The 19,179-nt window shown below is 45.3% G+C and overlaps 1 protein-coding gene across 1 annotated transcript in view; it reads right to left on the bottom strand.

Annotated features, from left to right (window-relative positions):
* CDCP1 (CUB domain containing protein 1) overlaps nt 1-15,329 on the bottom strand; it is a 57,674-nt gene extending 42,345 nt beyond the window's left edge. Inside the window, exon 1 of the mRNA XM_081246588.1 lies at nt 15,063-15,329. Within this exon, the coding sequence (XP_081102714.1) occupies nt 15,063-15,144 (82 nt within the window). The 5' untranslated portion in view covers nt 15,145-15,329. The remainder of the gene's footprint in view (nt 1-15,062) is intronic.
* Nucleotides 15,330-19,179: the final 3,850 nt, after the last annotated feature.

The following is a 19,179-nucleotide window of genomic DNA, read 5'->3' as shown; positions in this document are numbered from 1 at the left end:
ACATGCCATATTGGAGACGTATGTTAGAGATGCATAACGAGGTCATGGGCCCTGTCTGGGCCACAATCTGAAGCAAATGAACACATCTATGTATAAACCCCTCTGGGACTGTGGCCATTTTAAGACTTCTTGCCGCGATAAGACGCGGCATTTCACTCCACATGGAATGGAATTGTACTGGGTGGAGGGATGATTTCAAAGAGGCTCACAGAAGTAGAGAAATCTGCATAATAAGAGACTTTGCACGTGGGAATTGCAGAATTAAACAACAAATATAACTGAGTTTATGACCACAGCAAATAAGTCAGGATGATATGCTAAATTGCCACAGGGCCAGTGTAAATCACATTAACATTTTATGAAATGTTAAAAAGATTCATTTTGCCAGACCTTGAAGTGTGAGTCATGACGAACTTGAAAGTCACTGAGGATCACAAGGACAGATGGGGAAGAACCAAAGGAGCAGAGTTAAAAAACCCATCTGTATGTGTGCTCAGGGACACGAACAGAATGAGGGGCCTTCCCCTTCTCCGTCTGCCAGAAGTTCAGAAGTTACTGAAATCCCCATTTCTTTAGTGTTCCCTGAGTCCTTTGCCAATGGTCTCACCTTGCCATCAGAGATTAGCTGTTCAAGTTCCTCTGATAAAAAGCTAGCAGGGAGATGGTTAAATAAGAATCTACAGGGCTTCCCTGATGGCGCAGTGGTTGAGAGTCCGCCTGCCGATGCAGGGGTCACGGGTTTGTGCCCTGGTCCGGGATGATCCCACATGCCGCGGAGCGGCTGGGACCGTGAGCCATGGCCGCTGAGCCTGCGCATCCGGAACCTGTGCTCCGCAACGGGAGAGGCCACAGCAGTGAGAGGCCCGCGTACCGCAAAAAAAAAAAAAAAAGAATCTACACACATCAGGCCTAACTGCTGCTGCTTCTTCTTTTTTTAAAAATAGATTTTATTTATTTATTTTTGGCTGCGTTGGGTCTTCCGTTGCTGTGTGCGGGCTTTCTCTAGTTGCCGCGAGCAGGGGCTGCTCTTTGTTGCGGTGCGAAGGGCTTCTCACTGCAGTGGCTTCTTTTGTTGCGGAGCACAAGCTCTAGGCGCGCAGGCTTCAGTAGTTGTGGCACACAGGCTTAGTTCCTCCGCGGCATGTGGAATCCTCCTGGACCAGGGCTCAAACCCATGTCCCCTGCATTGGCAGGCGGATTCTTAACCACTGCACTACCAGGGAAGCCCTAGGTCTAACTGCTTCTTAACTGCAGAGACCCAACCTCCTGATCACTTAGGGGGACAGGATTGGGAAGTATGGGCCAGCCCTATCCCAGGGGCCAGGGCTGCAGCCAACTGGGAATACATCCTTCTGTTTAAACCTCTTGTTTTAGGGAGTAGGGGTTAGTACCTTTTGTTGTTGTTATCTCCAGCAATCTTTTAATATTTTTCTTTAAATTTTTTTCTTCCAGCTTTATTGAGATATAATTGACATACAGCACTGTGTAAGTTTAAGGTGTAGAATGTAATGATTTGACTTACACGCATCATGAAATGATCACCATGATAAGTCTAGTTACCATTGTTTCCAGCAATCTTAAAGGCAGGGGTGGGGGTGGGGGTGATCCATCCACATAGCCTGACTTGGAGAATAAGTCTTTGAATGAAGCTCTCTCAAACGACCATGGGCCAGTCAGTACAGTGATTCCTCCGGCAAACCATGTAGCCCCATGGTAAAACAGGTCAGCAAAGGAAGCCTGCACACTCTAGGAGATATTTGGGGCCAGACAGACACATGCTTTCTTCATCCAGAGGGGTCAGGACAGCCCCCAGGAGGTGTCATGTCAATGAGGAGGGCCATTATGGAAGGTACTATGTCAACAAGGATGGTTGTTATGGAAGGTGTATGTCCACGAGGATTGCTGTTACATAAGGTATTAACATGGGAGGCGTTAAATCAATAAGAATGGACATTATAGGTGTTCAGCCATCACGGATGAAATTATATCAACAAAGATGATCATTATGGAGGGTGTTACATCAACTAGGATGGCCGCTATTGGCACCTGGACAGTGCCAGTGGTGGCACTAGCTAATGATCTTAAGATAATTATGCCATAAATTCAGGGAGGTGAAAAACTGAGTTGAGGGACCAAGAATGCTGAGCTAGGGGTTTTGAGGAGGCTGGCTCCAAGGCACATTGTGCCTGCAGGAGGAAGAAAAAAGTAGATGGTTATTCCTGAAAGGGAGAGAGGCTGTGGTTCAGAGCACTTTCCCTTTCATGACCCGTGTTCCTTCCTCACAGCAGGAGTTGGTCCTGCTGCTAAGTGCTATGGCCAAGGAAGGAAGAGAAGGATGGGAACAAAACTCAGTTAGAAAATCCCAGAGTAATGAGGCATTTAATCATCATTCAAACTACATTCTGCGGGCTTCCCTGGTGGCGCAGTGGTTGAGAGTCCACCTGCCGATGCACGGGACACGGGTTCGTGCCCCGATCTGGGAAGATCCCACATGCCGTGGAGCGGCTGGGCCCGTGAGCCATGGCCGCTGAGCCTGCGCATCTGGAGCCTGTGCTCCGCAACAGGAGAGGCCACAACAGTGAGAGGCCACAACAGTGAGAGGCCTGCGTACCGAAAAAAAAAAAAAACAACTACATTCTGCTTCGCGCCTATAGCTGGTCTCCAGTCATGAATCATACATTGAAGGATTACTCTTCATTACATTTTTCCAGATAGAGGATCACTTTGCAAGTTGTCTTTTCAGAGATGGTGGGAGAACACTTTTATTTTATTTATTTATTTTTTTACTGGGGGTATAGTTGTTTCACAATGTTGTGTTAGATTCTACTGTACAGTGAAGTGGAGTTCCCCGTGCTATACAGCAGGTTCTTATTAGTTATTTATTTTATACATATTAGTGTATATATGTCAATCCCAATCTCCCAATTCATCCCAGCCCTTGGTGTCCGTACATTTGTTCTCTACATCTGTGTCTCTATTTCTGCGTTGCAAACCAGTTCATTTCTATCACTTTTCTAGATTCTACATACATGCGTTAATATACGATATTTGCTTTTCTCTTTCTGGATTCCTTCACTCTGTATGACAGTCTCTAGGTCCATCCACATCTCTACAAATGACCCAACACTTTTAAATATCAAAACAACATCATGGGATTACTGGTGATGAATGACAGAGCCGTACTTCTGTTCCAGGGCCTATCTTAGGGTTTTGCTATGATGATCCACAGACCTCAGACACCAGAACACCTGTCCTCCTCCTTCTCTTTTCCTGCCTGTGGAAGGTATTCTCCATCCCCAACCTTTATTGCAGTTCTCATACATACATCTTTTGCTGTACTTACCACACTGGATATTGTCTCAAACTCAAATGCTTTCAGGGCCTAGGCAGGTAATATAAATGAGAAGAGCCAACATAGTGAGGAGGCTCTTTATTGAATCAGAGGGTACATGCTCTACTAAATATATTGTAATTCAGCTTTTTTCAAAACACATCAAACAGAACTGGGCTAAGGCCCTCAGGCCACCCATTTGTAGCTCCTGGTTTACATGTTTGAATCCCTTCTGGGTGGTGAGTCCCCAGAGAGCAAGGGACTAGGGTTTTCTACATCTGAATGTCCAGCATCCAGCACAAGGGGCCTCCAACATCTGGGGAATGAATGGAATCTGTTGCCAAATAACCCAAGACTAGGCTAGATCTTTTCAAGACAGCCTAGGCAAAAATCAGATTCTCTAGGCCTGCTCAGTGCTAGGCCCTAAAAGTGGATAGGGGGGTGGGAAATGCAACAAATTGTTTTTCAAGAAAAGCTGCTCCAGGTGGAGAAGGCAGTTTTGGTCATTAGTTCCTTGATCCCCAGTGACTTAATACTTCTACTCCATCCCTTCTACACAACCAAATTCTTGCAGGAAGCATCTGTAGACTTTTTTGAAGACAGAATCATTGCTATACCCATAGCTGGCTTTAAGTTTTTTTTTTTTTATTTAAAACTATTTTTAAGACAAAACTGTGGTGATGAAGGCAAATCAATGGTTTCCAGGGGCCAAAGGGCAGGGACTGCCTGCAAAGGGGTCTGGAGGAACTTTGCAGGGTGATTGAAACGTTGTACCATCTGACAGCACTCATCAAATAGTGCAGTTGAGTGGTGAATTTTATGGTATGTACATTATATTTCAATAAAGTTGAAAAATATATTTTACTTTTAGATAAAAAATACATGAAGCACAAAGTAAAATATGTAAGCATATCTCTATAAGGCACCCCTATGTTATTTCATTTCACTTTCCCAAAGGGTGGCATACCATCCTCACTGTTCTGAATCTTGTGTTTTCCCCTCAAGAGTATATCTGGGGGGGGTTATGACATGTCAGTACACCGAGAGCCACCCCATTCTTTTAAATGGCTGTGTAGCATTCCACTGTTTGGATGTACCATCATTAATTTAACCAGTCTTCTAATCATGGACACTTGGCTTGTTTCCAGTCTCCAGTCACCAGGGGAAGGAGAAGAAGATGCTTATCTGGAGTTTCAAGGTGCCAGTGGGACACACCTTCCTTGGTGTCCTACGTTCCTGGCTGGAACTGGAATTGTATTCCCACAGAAGCAGAGACCAGGGAGGCTGGAAGATGTTATTTCAAGGGTTTGGCTGCATTGTGTTGGGATAGGCTTCTGCAAAATGACCCAAGCACTGTCTACAATTTGAAAAAAATGTCTTCTTTGTTGTGATAAGTTGAGAACTTGCTCCTGACAGCCCAGGGCTGAAGTGCCTGATAAGCCTGTCAGCAACTTCAGGGCAGTTGAGCAATCCTCCACCTCTCAGCAGGGATGAAAGCAGGGGCCCTGCCAGACTCCACGGAATATCCAGCTTTGGTTTCATGGCCTGGCACACTCCAGCCCAGTCTCGGTTTATGACACCTGCTCACAAGGACAGCTGTAATCTTCAGAAGCCCACTGGGAAGTTCTTTTCACTTCTCCTGTGTAATTGGGCCTGATGTTTAAGTTATATAAAACCGGTCTGGTCAGTTCCTTGGCTAAAAGGAAATGTGTGTGTTTGTGCGTGTGTGTGCATGCATGCATGCACGCGCACACACTGGCGTGCGCTGGTGCTCACCTGCAAACAATTTTTTAAAACATGTTCTAGTGTCATTGAGAACAATTTCTTGCAGTTTTTAACCCAGCAGCTTCGATTCTAGGAGCTTCCCCTTCCTCATAAGGTCCCAAAGCTGACCGCACTGGGATAGTGGCTGAAGCACAGCATGTAGTAGCAGAGGCTGAAACAACCAAAATGTCTCCCAAAAGCAACCTGGTTACACAGACAACGGCCCGGCAGTTTGGTCCATGTTGCCTGCTGCTGAAAATTTCAATGCTCTTCTTGGGCTCAACTCAAATAATCAAAGTAATAACAATTAAGTGAGGAATCTGTTCGAGGCTGGACACTGTGCTGAGTGATTTACAGATGTTATTTTCATTGGGTCTATGCCTCGAAGATACTCCAAGGCCCCACTCCAGTGAGACTTGTCAGCAGGGCGGTTGGTGGTAAAGATAGCCCATCACCACAGGCTGAGTCCTCCCGAGACAGTGTCCCCAGCTGCCTGGGGCCTCCAGCATAGCGTAGACTTCTAGCAGGAGCAGCAGCATTTGATAACTTCACCCTCTGTGCTGCTGGCTCTTGGACTCTCCTCCGTGGCCGGTGTGCCACTGTGCACCAGAGTCAAGCGTCTGTCTGGGTCCAGGAGATGCCCTTCACACTCAGGGGCTTCATCTCACCATCTTTGCATCCTCCATGATGTCCTGGGACCTCGCACCAAATGTTTGTGAGTTGTTAAAAAATGTTTCAGGCAAACATCCTTGTTTGAAATACTTGATGTCCCCACCACCAGCTCAATGATGGAAGATAAAGCATCTGCTTGAAGGAATCTGGCACGTGCCTGGACATACACCATCCTAGCCCAGCTCCCAGCTGGACCACAAATTGTCAAGTGTTGAGAAGTCTCCTCATGGCTCCAAGCATTGTGTGACATTACTTGGAGATGGCCAAGTGGGCAGACCCCAAAACAAAAACAACAGCCTGACTTGAACTCTGTGTAATTTTTGGATGCAGAAAGTTGATGAACTCAATTCTGGAGACTGTCTTTTATTGTCCCAGCCAAAGACAGCAGGTAGGCACCCATAAGTTTTTTACAGAAGTGGCACATTTCCCCCAGAATGCTTTGATTGTCTGCCATTGAGGGTAGGGAATGTTTGCACTTCACTTAAAACAAAGAAAGTTATACCATTTGTGCTCATAGAACAGTTATAATTTGTTTTGTCAAAGTATTTCCGAATTTATTATTTAAAGATGTTCACAGTCTAGGGTGAGGTGGTTAATGGCCTCATAGTATACTGTTGAGCTGCATTTCCATCTGGCAGAATGGATGGCCTGTCCAAGAGAACAGCCTCTCCCTGGCAAAGTCAGACTAACAAGGCTCTCAGTGGTGCCCTTGGCTTGGGCTGTACTCAGGAGAGAACTGAAGAGTGCAGATTATTTTTTAAGTACAGTAACTGAAGAAAGAACTTGAAATTTTATAAAAGTTTGTGAAGTATATGTCTGTAAAACAAATTCTGATTTTCTACTCTATTCTATCACAAATTCAGTATTACTGTTTAGAGAAATCCAAACCAAACGAACCAAGCTGGGATATTGTGAAGCAATGTGGTTCACATGGGAGAATGTGCAGGACAATACAAAGTCCTCGTCATGATCATCACGGCTACCAGCAAACCATCCTTCACGCAGGAGGGCTCTGCTGGCTACACTGTAGGCCAGATACTTCTGGTGTAACTTCTTCCTTCCAGTCTTTTTTCCTATGACTAGAGTCACACTGTACATACACACATTACTTTACACCTTGCTTCTTTCACTGTATCGCGATCATTTTCTAGTTTTTCCCTTGCAAGTACCCAGGAGTGGGGTTGCATTCCCGAAAACCCACCCACACCCCCATCCACTTCCTCCTGGAAGTGGACCAGCAGAGACTTATGAGCATGTTCTACAGAATGAAGATCCTGGGCCCTGGGGTGAGGAAGAGAACCCAGACCACGAAGAAGGTGTCTTCCACACCCTGAAGGGACACAGAAAGCTGTGGCTCCATCTGTCAATCCACACTTTCTTTTTTCTACTTTCTAGTTTTCCCAGTCCACACACGCAGTCACTGGGACTGTGCTTCCCTCCTCCTCCTCTTCTGTCTGATTTGCATCAGATTTGGAGCCAGAAGACCTGGGCTTTAGACCTTTTTGCCCTTGCCACCTTCTCACAGTGACCTGAAGAAGTCATCTAATGTCTATAAGCTCGTACCCTCTCCTAGAAGGAACTGGCCTTGACCTGGATTATCCATTTGTTTATTCCACAGATATTTATTAAGTGCCTGCTATATGCCAAGCACCATTCCAGCCACTTCCCTAATGGGGATTGGATATGACCCTGTCTGAGCTCTTCCAATAGCTTGGGGGTCTCCAGAAGATCCACAAGTCAGCTCTGATGTAAATCAGCTCATAAGACATTAGGGCTGGTGGTTCCTCTGCACGGTCCAAGCCCCTACATGAAAGACTGGAAAACTGAGGCCTAAGGAGACAGGGCAACTTTTCCCAAGTCATAAGGCTAACTGTTGACAAGACCTGAAGCTAGAACCAGGTGTCCTGACCCTTAAGTCTGGCACTCCTACCACTCTGCCCGCGACAACGATGACTTCTTCCTGGGTTCCCATCTATACTACATTTCAGTCTCCCTTTCAGTTGGCTAGAGCCATGCCACTGAGTTCTAGTCAACAGAGTGGCAGCAGAAGTGATATGAAACAAATTCCATTCCTGGACCATAAAACCCTCCACGTAAGACCCTCTCCTGCTCTTTTATCTTCTATCAGTTTGATATGGATGAACACAGAAGCCACACTTCTTGAAGATGGTGGAGTCAGAAAGTGGAAGGAGCCTGGGTCCCCATATCACTGCTTGGAGGAGATCCCCTGTTTAGGACCTTCTGTGAGTAAGAAATAAACATCTATTGCGTTTGAGCCATTAGACACATCTGGGTCTCTGTTACAGCAGCTCAAAGGGTGTTACACCTTAACGATTACACTTATCAAGGTAAAAAGTCACAAAGAATTAATCAGTCCTCAATGCAAACATGAGGAGCTATCAGAGGGCAAGCCCGTCTTCATCCTTCTCAATACATAGTGCTCATGGCATTCTGATCATGGAACTGAAAGTAAATATTTGAAAGGAAATTCAAAATATTTCCCTTGCCTAAAGTTTATGATTAGTTTCAACTGGAAAGAATAAAGAAAGGAGTAAATTGCAGCCTGGGGTGGTTAAGAGCCTGTACTCTGAAACGAGACTGCCCAGATTTACAGATGGCACTACCACCTATTAGCTGGGCTCTTGGGCAAGTTACTTCCCCTATTACTCACTTTCTTCTATTTGACATTTTCTGTACAAACCCTTTGACCCAGTAACTCCTCATCCAGGAATTTCACTTACAGATAAACTTGTCCATATACCCAACAAAGTCAGCTGCAAAGATGGTCAGTGAGGCTCTGTTCATAGCAACAGAAGATTGGAAACAATCCATTAACAAGTGGCTGGTTAAATATAACATGATGCTCCCATGACAAGGAATATTATGCAGCTGTCAAAAAGCATGACAGTTCCGTATGTTCTGGTATGGAGTTAGAACCAAGATGGATTGCTACATGAAAAAATCAAGACGCATATGGGACACATCCTATACTATATACTATATTTGTGCTCCGTTTTGTGTAAAGAAGGGAGGCATGTATATTTGTAAACTTGTACATGCTCAGGAACAATGCACAAGAAACCACAGCTGCCTCTGGGAGGAGGCCTGGGGTCAGAGGTAGAAGGGGACATACTCCCCTCTCCCCCCCACAGATCATTTTGTACTATTTGAAATTTTGTTACCATGTACAGGTAATTCTTTTTCTAAGCACAGTTTTTATATTGTTTACATATTAAAAACATATACACATTACCATATGATCCAGCTATCCCACTTCTGGGTATTTATCCAAAGATACAAACACACAAATTCTGAAAGATACATGTACCAAGATATTCATAGCAGCATTATTTATAATAGTTAACATATGGAAACAACCTAAATGCCCACCGATGGAAGAATGGATAAAGAAGATGTGATATATATATATAGATAGATAGATAGATACGCACACACAGACACAAACAATGGAATATTACTCAGATCTTGCCATTTGCGATAACATGGATGAACCTTGAGGGTATTATGCTAACAGATGGAGGAAGTCAAATACTGTATGATTTCACATATATGTGGAACATAAAAAACAAACAAACAAAAAACAAAATAAATGAACAAACCAAACAAAAACAAACATGTAGATTCAAAGAACAGAGTAGTGATTACCAGAGGGGAAGGGACGGGGTCGGGGGTGGGGAGGCGCGAATGTGTAAAATGGGATCAACTGCACGGTGACAGACGGAAAATAAATTTCTGGTGATGAGCACGCCGTAGGGTATACATAAGCTGAAATACAATGCTGTACACATGAAACTTATACAATGTTATAAACCAATGTGACCTCAAAAAAAAAATTTTAAAAACACACACTCCTAGAACAAATATGAACACAGCACTCAGTGTTGGTTGATTTTTCAAAAAATGAAAGAAAATTTCTGGAGTGCAGACATTGTCTCTAAGATGACCAGCAAATGCTGTCTTTAGGAGTCCCACTGTGCACAGGGGGCATGACACACTGGTGACAGAAGCTGAGTTCTGAAGTTAGGCTACCTGGGCTACCATCTCAGCATCACTACATACTTGCTGGGTAGCCCTGGGCAAGTTACTTCACCTTTCTGTGCCCCTCTATCCAGGGGCTTATAGGAGTACTTGCTTGAGGCTGGAGAGCTAAATGACTAGCAGGTCTACTCAAGAACGCCTCCTGGATTTACATTTTCATAAGAGAAAACAGCTGAGTTTTTATTACTCAAACATTGTGTCATCTATCACAGTTATTTTTGGCCAATGTCTATTTAGGAAATATGTATATTTACATCTCCAAACACAACACAACACTTGGGAAAAAATGTATGTTGCAAACACAATAGGCAGAATGTGAGGATCTGGTGGAGATGCCGCGACTGCCAACAAAAGGGGTGCAGGAAGTTATTACACACAAATCAACTGTCTGTGAAGAGCCACATACAGTAAACGTTCTGGCAATCCAGAAGGGATGTCATGCATTTTACATTTAATAGAATTGGTTGTTAATTATATATGGGTATCTTCTGGTGTTTCATTATGCTTTTGGAAACTGTTGGGGGTTTGTGTTTTGTGCAGTGGGTTTTTATAGTTTGTCCCACATGAAATAATGAGATGTAGGGCATCAGTTAGTGTTTTCATGCAGAATGTCTGGTTTCTAGGGATGAATTACTGATGTTAAGTGGGAGATGCTTACATGTAAAATACTCAGAAGAGTGGCTGGCACAGAGCAGAAGCTCAATATGTGTTAGGTATTACAAGTAGTAGTTAGTAATTAATAAAAAAACAAAGAAACAAAAAACTTGTGTACTGAATACAAACCCAAGGCTACAAAGAGGTGAGGAAGGGGACTTGGGTCTCCTTGCTGGTTTCTCTAAAATGTTGCCAGCTGCCCAGGAGAAGGTGATGGGCTAATTATAAGGTTGTAGGAAGTGGTTTGAAATATTTTGATTGTGGAATAATTTTTATAATTTAGAATGATAATTAAGGGTTGTGAACTTTTCTTAATCACCCAGGTGGAGAGCCTTAGCTATGGCTCCCCCATATCACGCCCCATTTTTCTACCCATCTTGACTTCAATCACAGATCCTTCTGACCAGCAAACTCCCCTTCTCCTCCATCCAAATCAAAGTCAGCACCACCGAGCAAAATCGAAGGTGAGGCTTGTGTTATAAGCCAAGGGACTCAGTTCTGGGTTTTTGTTTTTAGCAAAAAAAGTGCTGCTGGACTATTAGTACCACCTAGCTGGGGTGCTCCTAAGATTCCTGAATACCCACCAACACCGTTCAGACCCTGCTTGCTGATCTAGAGGGAGGAATGCTTCTCCCATAGTTGCTAGTGAAATAACAATGATGACAGCCCAGAGGAGTGTGGGAAAAAGGCATTCATACTCTGTTGGCAGGAAGGTACACCAGGACAACAGGACAAGCTACCCACAGGGCAACATGGACATGTGTATCCAAAACCTTAACCTCTTCTCCACTCTTCATCCCAGCAATTCTATTTCCAGAATTTTAGTCGGACAAAATAGTCAAGAATGTGCAGAACAATATAGCCACAGGAACACATTCTCAGATATAACAAAATGGGATAATCCAGCTGACACTATTTTATAATCTTAGCAACGCAAAGACAATATCACTCATGTCATTATAGAATCTGTGCTATATAATTTTTAACGTCTTTTCACTGAACAGACCCCTATTGTTGGACATGTTCTATTTTTTTAAAGCTTTTTAAAAATATATATATTTATTTTATTTATTTTTGGCTGCGTTGGGTCTTCCTTGTTGCACGCGGGCTTCCTCTAGTTGCAGTGAATGGGGACTACTCTTTATTGCGGTGCGCGGGCTTCTCACTATGGTGGCTTCTCTTGTTGTGGAGCAGGGGCTCTAGGCGCACGGGCTTCAGTAGTTGCAGTACGCAGGCTCAGTAGTTGTGGCTCGCGGGCTCTAGAGCACAAGCTCGGTAGTTGTGGCACACGGGCTTAGTTGCTCCGTAACATGTGGGATTTTCCTGGACCAGGGATCGAACCTGTGTCCCCTGCGTTGGCAGGCAGATTCTCAACCACTGCGCCACGAGGGAAACTCTGGACATGTTCTATTTTTAGTAGGAAAAATTGAAAGCTATCTAAATGTCCACCAGTAGGGGACTAGTTAAAGCTATACAAAGAGATGGTCCCATTTTTGGTTTTACACACACACACTCAAATTGTGTGCCAAAATGACCAAGGTGGTTTGCTCACAGATATTTTGTTATATTTGTTGCCAATTTTTCTACAATAATTATATATATATTACTTAAAACATTTAAATAATTTCAACTTCCTTTTGCCATATTGATAGCCTGGGAGAACCCCTAGAAGAATGTGGGGGGGGCAGGGTACAGTCATCGCAGACAAAATGGTAACATATGAAGTGACCCCTGAGGCTGATGGGTCAGCACCCGGACACATGTCTACAGCCAGCAGAGAAACAGTCTGTGTGGGTGTGGGGGTTAGAGGTGGGGGGAGGACTCATCAGTTCTGCCAGTTACACATTTGAATGTGAAAAATGATGAACACACACACTCACCCAGGGTGAGTGAACACGTCATTTGATGCCTACTCATATTTTTGGCAAGAAACAATGGCGGCAAGAATGGGGTCACTGACCCAGACTCTGGTACTTGAGTGGTTCTTGGAAAGCCACTAAGTTGAGGGTTTTTTTTCTTTCTTTCTTTCTTTTTTTTAAATGTTATCCTACTTGAATCTCTTAGACTAAACTTTTTAAAAAAACAAATAAATTTATTTATTTATTTATTTTTGACTGTGTTGGGCTTTCGTTGCTGTGCACAGGCTTTCTCTAGTTGTGGTGAGCAGCAGCTGCTCTTTGTTGCAGTGCGTGGGCTTCTCATTGCAGTGGCTTCTCTTTTTGCAGAGCACGGGCCCTAGGCTCGTGGGCTTCAGTAGTAGTGGCACGTGGGCTCAGTAGTTGTGGCGCATGGGCTTAGTTGCTCCGTGGCATGTGGGATCTTCCAGAACCAGGGCTCAAATCTGTGTCCCCTGCATTGGCAGGCAGATTCTTAACCACTGCACCACCAGGGAAGTCCCTAAGTTGAGGTTTTAACAAGGCTATTTTAACTTAACCAGTCTTTCATTCTTAGAAGTGGGAGAGCTGGTGGGAATACCAAACTCAAACAAACACACCCCACCAAGATGCAAACTTTCCTTTACTCTTCATCTCTGCAGTGACACCAACATCATTTTCACTCTGCAGAGTCTTAAGAGAGTTCAGGGCTTTATAAAATAAACCCACTGTGCTAGGCTCTCTGGTTCTCTCCATCTTTTCAGGACAGACTCTACTAACTTCTCGAAGGCCTCCACCAGTTAGATCAACCCCAAGACTTTGGGCAAAGCAAATGTACTCTGTGACTGCTCCAACCACAAAGGGATAACCTTTAGTTCAGCCCAGAGATGTGGCCTCACAGGTCCACTTCCTAAGACCACAGGAAAGATTTAAGAAGGTAAAATGGGAAAGTTCCTGGGCTTCCCTGTATCTATACAATGAACCAAGAGACGCGGCTCCAACAGTCAAGAACTTCCTGGAAAGAACAGACTCCACTGGAGCCACTGGAGACCAAAATGGTAGCCTCTCCAGGCCACAGGGAGGAATCAGACATGTAACAGAAGCCAGTTCAGGATAGGCTGTCACAGTTGTCAGTAATGCACTGATGCTTGATTTACACCATACTCTTACTGGAGGAGTTCTCAACTGTTATCACAGACAACCATCACAGACAACCGGAAACATCTCAGACAATTCCCGAGTTTCAAGATAGCTCCCAAGTGTGATGGGCACACTTTTTTTCTCACACATACATTTACACCTATTTTCATTAGCTAAATTACTCTTTATTCTTTTTTTTTTTTTTTTTTTTTTGCGGTACGCGGGCCTCTCACTGTTGTGGCCTCTCCCGTTGCGGAGCACAGGCTCCGCATGCGCAGGCTCAGCGGCCATGGCTCACGGGCCCAGCCGCTCCGGGGCATGTGGGATCTTCCCGAAATGGGGCACGAACCCGTGTCCCCTGCATCGGCAGGTGGACTCTCAACCACTGCGCCACCAGGGAAGCCCCTACTCTTTATTCTTACGCTGACTTTTTCTTCAAGGGAATCTTGAAAACTCAGTCCAAATTACAATAAACACAGTAAATATTTTCAATGTCCCATCTTCTGTGTAGCAATATGTCACCTAACTGCTGTTGGAGAAAAGAACCAGGAAGCTTTCCTGTCTGGAATTTGTCATGATGGCAATTGCCGGAACGCCCAAGTTCAACTCATCTGCTTAGATTGATTCTTTAACTTAATTTCCTCTAATTTACCTGCCTGCCAAACACAAACGTCCCCTTAGATTCAGCAAAGGGTAATCAAAAACCCAAATCGCTTCCTGGATAGCTCTTTTAAAAACACAAAAGTTGTACTAGTCTCAGGAAAGGCCTCAAATCAAGTTCCTTCATGAAGAGACCAGTACGGTTTTAATGCTTCCAGGGCCCACAGGGAACCTCCTCGTAGGCCCAAGTAGCTGGGATGTGGCGGTCCCTGCCCCCCACCGGAACTCGGAATTCTCACACAACTGTGGACCGCCCCCTCTGCCGACCCCCTTCCGCTGTCCAGGTCCACTACCCACAGGTGCGAGGGGCGGGGGCGTGCAGAGCCTCCGCGGCGCAGAAGTGCTTTCATTTTTGGATTAATGTTCCTAAACTTCGGGAGAGCGAAAAAGGAGCGGACGGACAGGGGGAAAGGTGAGAAAAAAGGTGGGATGTCGTGGCGCCAAACCACCGTTTTCTCGCCCCGTCTTTCTGGCCCAGGCGCTGAGGTAGAGGGTGCGCCAGAGAGGGAAGTTCCCTCCTCACGCCCAGCCCGGCGCCATCAGTAATCCAGGTAGAGCCCCCGAGCGCGCGGCGCGCCACCTCAGCGAGGTTCCCCGGGCCCGGCTTCCGCGCGCCCTTCCCTCCTTCTTCTCTGCCGGCGCCCGGCTCGTGGCCCCGACCACCGCGGTGTTCCCCGCTCCGGGACACCTCCACTTGCCGCGGTCTGAGCCCTGGGCGAGGTCGCGCGGAATCCAGAAGGGTACGGCCACCACTCCCGACGGGGCACGCCCCGGAGCCGGGCTTCCGGGGGGCCCCAGCCGTCTGTGCCCCCCTCCCGCGCCGCCCCCGCCCCACCGTGGCGGGCGGTGTAGACCCTCAAAGCCCAGTGCCCCCTCAGCGTTCCGCGCACTGGCAGCGCCGCACTCACCCCCTCCGCGGACCAGGCACGCAGAGCTCAGCAGCAGGACCCCCAGCAGTCCGACCGTGACCCTGCAGTTCAGGTCGGCCATGGCTCCGTGGCGCCTCGGTGTCGGCGGGGAAAGCGAATGTGGCCCGTGATTCGGAGCGGCGGCCGCGGGCACCCGAGCCTGGCACGGGCTCCTGTTAGTTCCGTCCCGTCTAGCTCACCTGAGCGCGGGGCGGACTGGCCCTGGCTCCGCCTAGCGCCGCGGGGAGCCCGAGCTGTCTGGGTCAGATCCCTCCTCCCTTTCCTCCTCCCCTTCCTGCCTCTACGCCCGCCTCTCTAGTCCAGAGCAGTGGGACCTGTAGCCACCTTCCGGGGCCTAGCTGCCGCCCCTCTCAAGAGTTTGTCTACAGGCGCGAAGGTCGCCCTTGGGGAACCCAGTCAGGCCTCCTTTTACTTTCCGGGCGACAAAGGAGGCCACTGTGCCGCCCATTTTTCCGGGGGATCATGTCTGTGGATCACTCAAGCCCTGGCTTCTGCCTCTGCTTCCTGATTTGGGCTGGAGGCTTGCTGGACTTTAACGCCGGTGCTACAGCTACTCTTTGCAAAACTGTGAGCCTGAAGCCAACTCCAGGCACTTCACAGCCAGTATTTCTAATGCGCACAGCAACCCTTCCATATAACAGTTGAAACATTTACTGAGTCACTCAACCTGCCCAAGGTCACCAGGCCGGTTAGTAATTTATGGAGGCAGGATTTGATAACCCCTGAAGGGGTTTCCACAAATGGGGCTGCTTTGTAACATTTTTGAAGAGTGAATGAATGAGTGAATAAATGCATGAGCCTGGAGAGGGCGAAGAGAAGAAACCTGAACAGGTCCACAGAGGCCCCTTCCTTGAGTTGTGAATAGTATGTATGGTACTCGCGTGAGGCATTTACTCCAGTCGTTGGGCTGTAAATCAATGGCGCTGGGTATCTTTCCCTCCTCCCAGCTGCTGGTGTGCCATCTTTCTCTGATTTCCGAGGTCCTATGGATTCTCCTTACTCCCTGCAGACCACACACCATGTCCAGGGTCACAGGGCCACAAGGAGAGGCAGTGGATGGTTCAGGGACTCTCAGCTAGCAGACCAAGGTTCTGCCAAAATGACTCCAAGGGCCCCCCGGGTCTGTCTGTGCCAGTGGGCAGCCAGAGGCTGGGCCAGGGTCACCCAGAACAACCTGGAAGAAGAACACATGAAAGAGCATTGGTCTACGTTCAGCTCCCACTTTTGTTTGATTCTTGGGGGAACTGAGCTTCTCCAGGCTGTCCTTACACTCATTGGGAGCAGGGCTGAGAAACCATCTCTTAGGAGCTTCATCCCCTCCTTCTACGTGTCTTCAACGATGAGAATAAAGCAAACTCTGCCCACAGTCCACGAGGGAGGCAGGGATGTCCAGGCTGCGGACATGACTGCCCCCCACCCTTCCATCTATGGCAGGGCCTGGACTGTGAGCTGGGAGGAACATCAGAGTCTATCTTCCAGTTCACTTTCTGCCTCAGGCAGACAGATGGGGAAACTGAGGCCTAGAGGGAAGGAAGAGGATGAGAAAAGTAGGAAAGCTTTTGGTGCTCCCCAGGGAATTGAGGGCAGATTCATCAAGAGGAAGAAAGTTTCAGAAAATCTAAACATCTTTCAAATATGTTTATGGTAACAGGAGAGTAAAGCAGATTTTCTCTGTTTTCCTAATTCTAAGCAGGCATATATACCCCAGCATCTTTTCCTAGCATCTATAACACCATTGTTTTCCACATATGATGATGATGATGATGATAATGGCAATGTGTTGAATTGAAAATACTGGAAATATTTTGTGACAACTTTAAGCCTAAGGAACAAGTCATTTCTTTACTGTATCATTTATCCAAAGTTTGCTTAACTGGTCTCCCTGGGAGAGTGAAACTAACTTACTGTAAATGACATGAGTCAATAATTCTCAGATGTGAAGGATTAGTGATGGTTCCAGATAATGGCAGCAAAGAGAAAGAGATGAGGAAAGTGGGGAGGCACTTCAGCATCCTTTGCATGACAACCCAGCTACATAGTTGAATTCAAGATGTCTTGAGGTAATAGCTTGGTCCTTGGAGTAGAGTGTAATCAAAGCATTGCCAAACTTTGGAAATGTCTTGTCTTTACAAACTTGGCTGAATGGAAGGAGTCAATTTTAAAAGGTTATTTTTGAACTGGCAGAAATCCAGGCAGCTGCAGTCTGTTGCCAGAGAAAAATGACATTGAAAGATGAGTTTTAAAACAGACTGTTCTATCTAATTTTGACCCCTCTGGAAACCCTACAAAAACTACAAAACAGGAATTAAAAAAAAAAAAAAAAAGACATAAGCCTACAAAGACAGGGAGAACAGACAGAAGACAACAGCAGGATCCTCTTGGAAGCTGGAAAGCAGATGGACAAGTGGTAACTGTAAGCCAGTAATGGGGAAAATTGAGAAGTAGCATGATGTATCAGATAGAATTCTCAAAAAGAAACAAAAACGAAGCAAAACAAAACAATAAACCAACCCTAAGGAACTGGCAGCACAAGGTATTCTGGAGTGGGAGGCTGAAGGAGAGGCTAAAACAATGAAGCCCGGGAGAAAGCTGTTTGAAAAACACTGTATTTAGATCTCTGGAAACTGTCCTCCATTCCTTCTGGCTGGGCAACTGTCCCTCAGCAGAAATCTGAAGCATTGTTTTCTGAAGAGGTTAAAACTGAGGGAACTGGGCTGAGGAGTGCCAGGCATAGCTGAAGGCCTAGGAAACATTCTGAAAAATAGGTAGATAAAAGGAACATATGCATTCTCTATGCTGAGCTCCCTAGCCGCCTGGCCCCAACTTGCCTCCCAGATTTCAATAGTCTCAGTCCATTCTGGAGATGGAAAGTGTCTTCTTCTGGAGAATCTGACCAGCTCAAGGGGAAAAGACCTAAAGATACAGATGTTTATATCCCCATCAATAGGCTAACCAGATCCCTACAATGATGTTTCCAGCTGGTAAGCCCCACCAATTCAGCTTTTTGATCTCTCACATTTAAATATGACCAGGCGGTAGGATTTCAAGACATCTGAGGAAAGCGTCTAACATGATAGAGTCAAAATCAACCAACTAACTAAACAGAAAAAAGCAACTTGGAGAAAAGAGACTATATAAGGAGAATAAAACAAAACAAATCAAAGCAAAACAATTACTGACTTCTTTAGAAAGGTAGCAGATAACATTGTATCTATGCAGTAGGAACAGGTTTTATAAAAAATGAATATTCAGGGACCCACAGAAGAGTTCTTAGAAAAATTTTAAAACTATAGTAGACATTAAAAAATAAAGAGAAAACTTGGAAGATTTCCCAGAAAGTAAAGCAAAAAGATAAAGATAAAAAAATAGGAGAGAAAAATTAAGGTAATTAGAGGTCCAGTTCAGGAGATCCAACATCTGAATATTGGGTTTCCTAGAAAGAAAGAGCAGATGAAATAGAGAAGACATCATCAATAATATAATTCAAGAAATTTCCCAGGCCCAAATGACACAAGTTTCCAGATTTAAAGACTCATGGAGCATCCAGCACAATGGATAAAATAGGCTCACATCAAGGTACATCACAGTGAAATTTCAGGAACCTATGAACAAAGAGAACATTTTATGATTTCCAGATAATTTCCAGGGTCTCATGAGAAGAAATGAAAATCAAAATGGCTTTGGATTTCCCAATAGCAACACTAGAAGCTGGAAGACAATGAAGCAATACCTTCAAAATTCTGAAGGTATAATAACTTCCAACTAAGAATTCTGTACCCAGCCAAATTACCAGTTAAGTGGTAAGGTTCTGATTCAGACATTCAAAATCTAAAACAAAAACAAACCCAACAAAACCTCCAAACAACAAACTCCCACACACCTTTCTCAGGAAAATACTGGAGGATGTGTTCCATTAAAACAAGAAATTCATGAGACACAGAGAGAAGTGGATACAGGTGTGTGGGGCTGAACTTAATGACCTTAAGAAAAAGAATACAGAATTACAAATAGAAAATCAAGTGGGAAAAATGATTATTTATTTAGAATAAGTAAAGAAATGACAACAAATCACAAACTTGAAAAAATTGAAAAATAC

The sequence above is a fragment of the Mesoplodon bidens genome (genome assembly GCF_964165515.1).
Source record: "Mesoplodon bidens genome assembly, chromosome: 10".
Classification (NCBI taxonomy): domain Eukaryota; kingdom Metazoa; phylum Chordata; class Mammalia; order Artiodactyla; family Ziphiidae; genus Mesoplodon; species Mesoplodon bidens.
The sequence above is the reverse complement of the archived record's forward strand: the minus strand, read 5'-3'. Positions and strand labels throughout refer to the sequence as shown.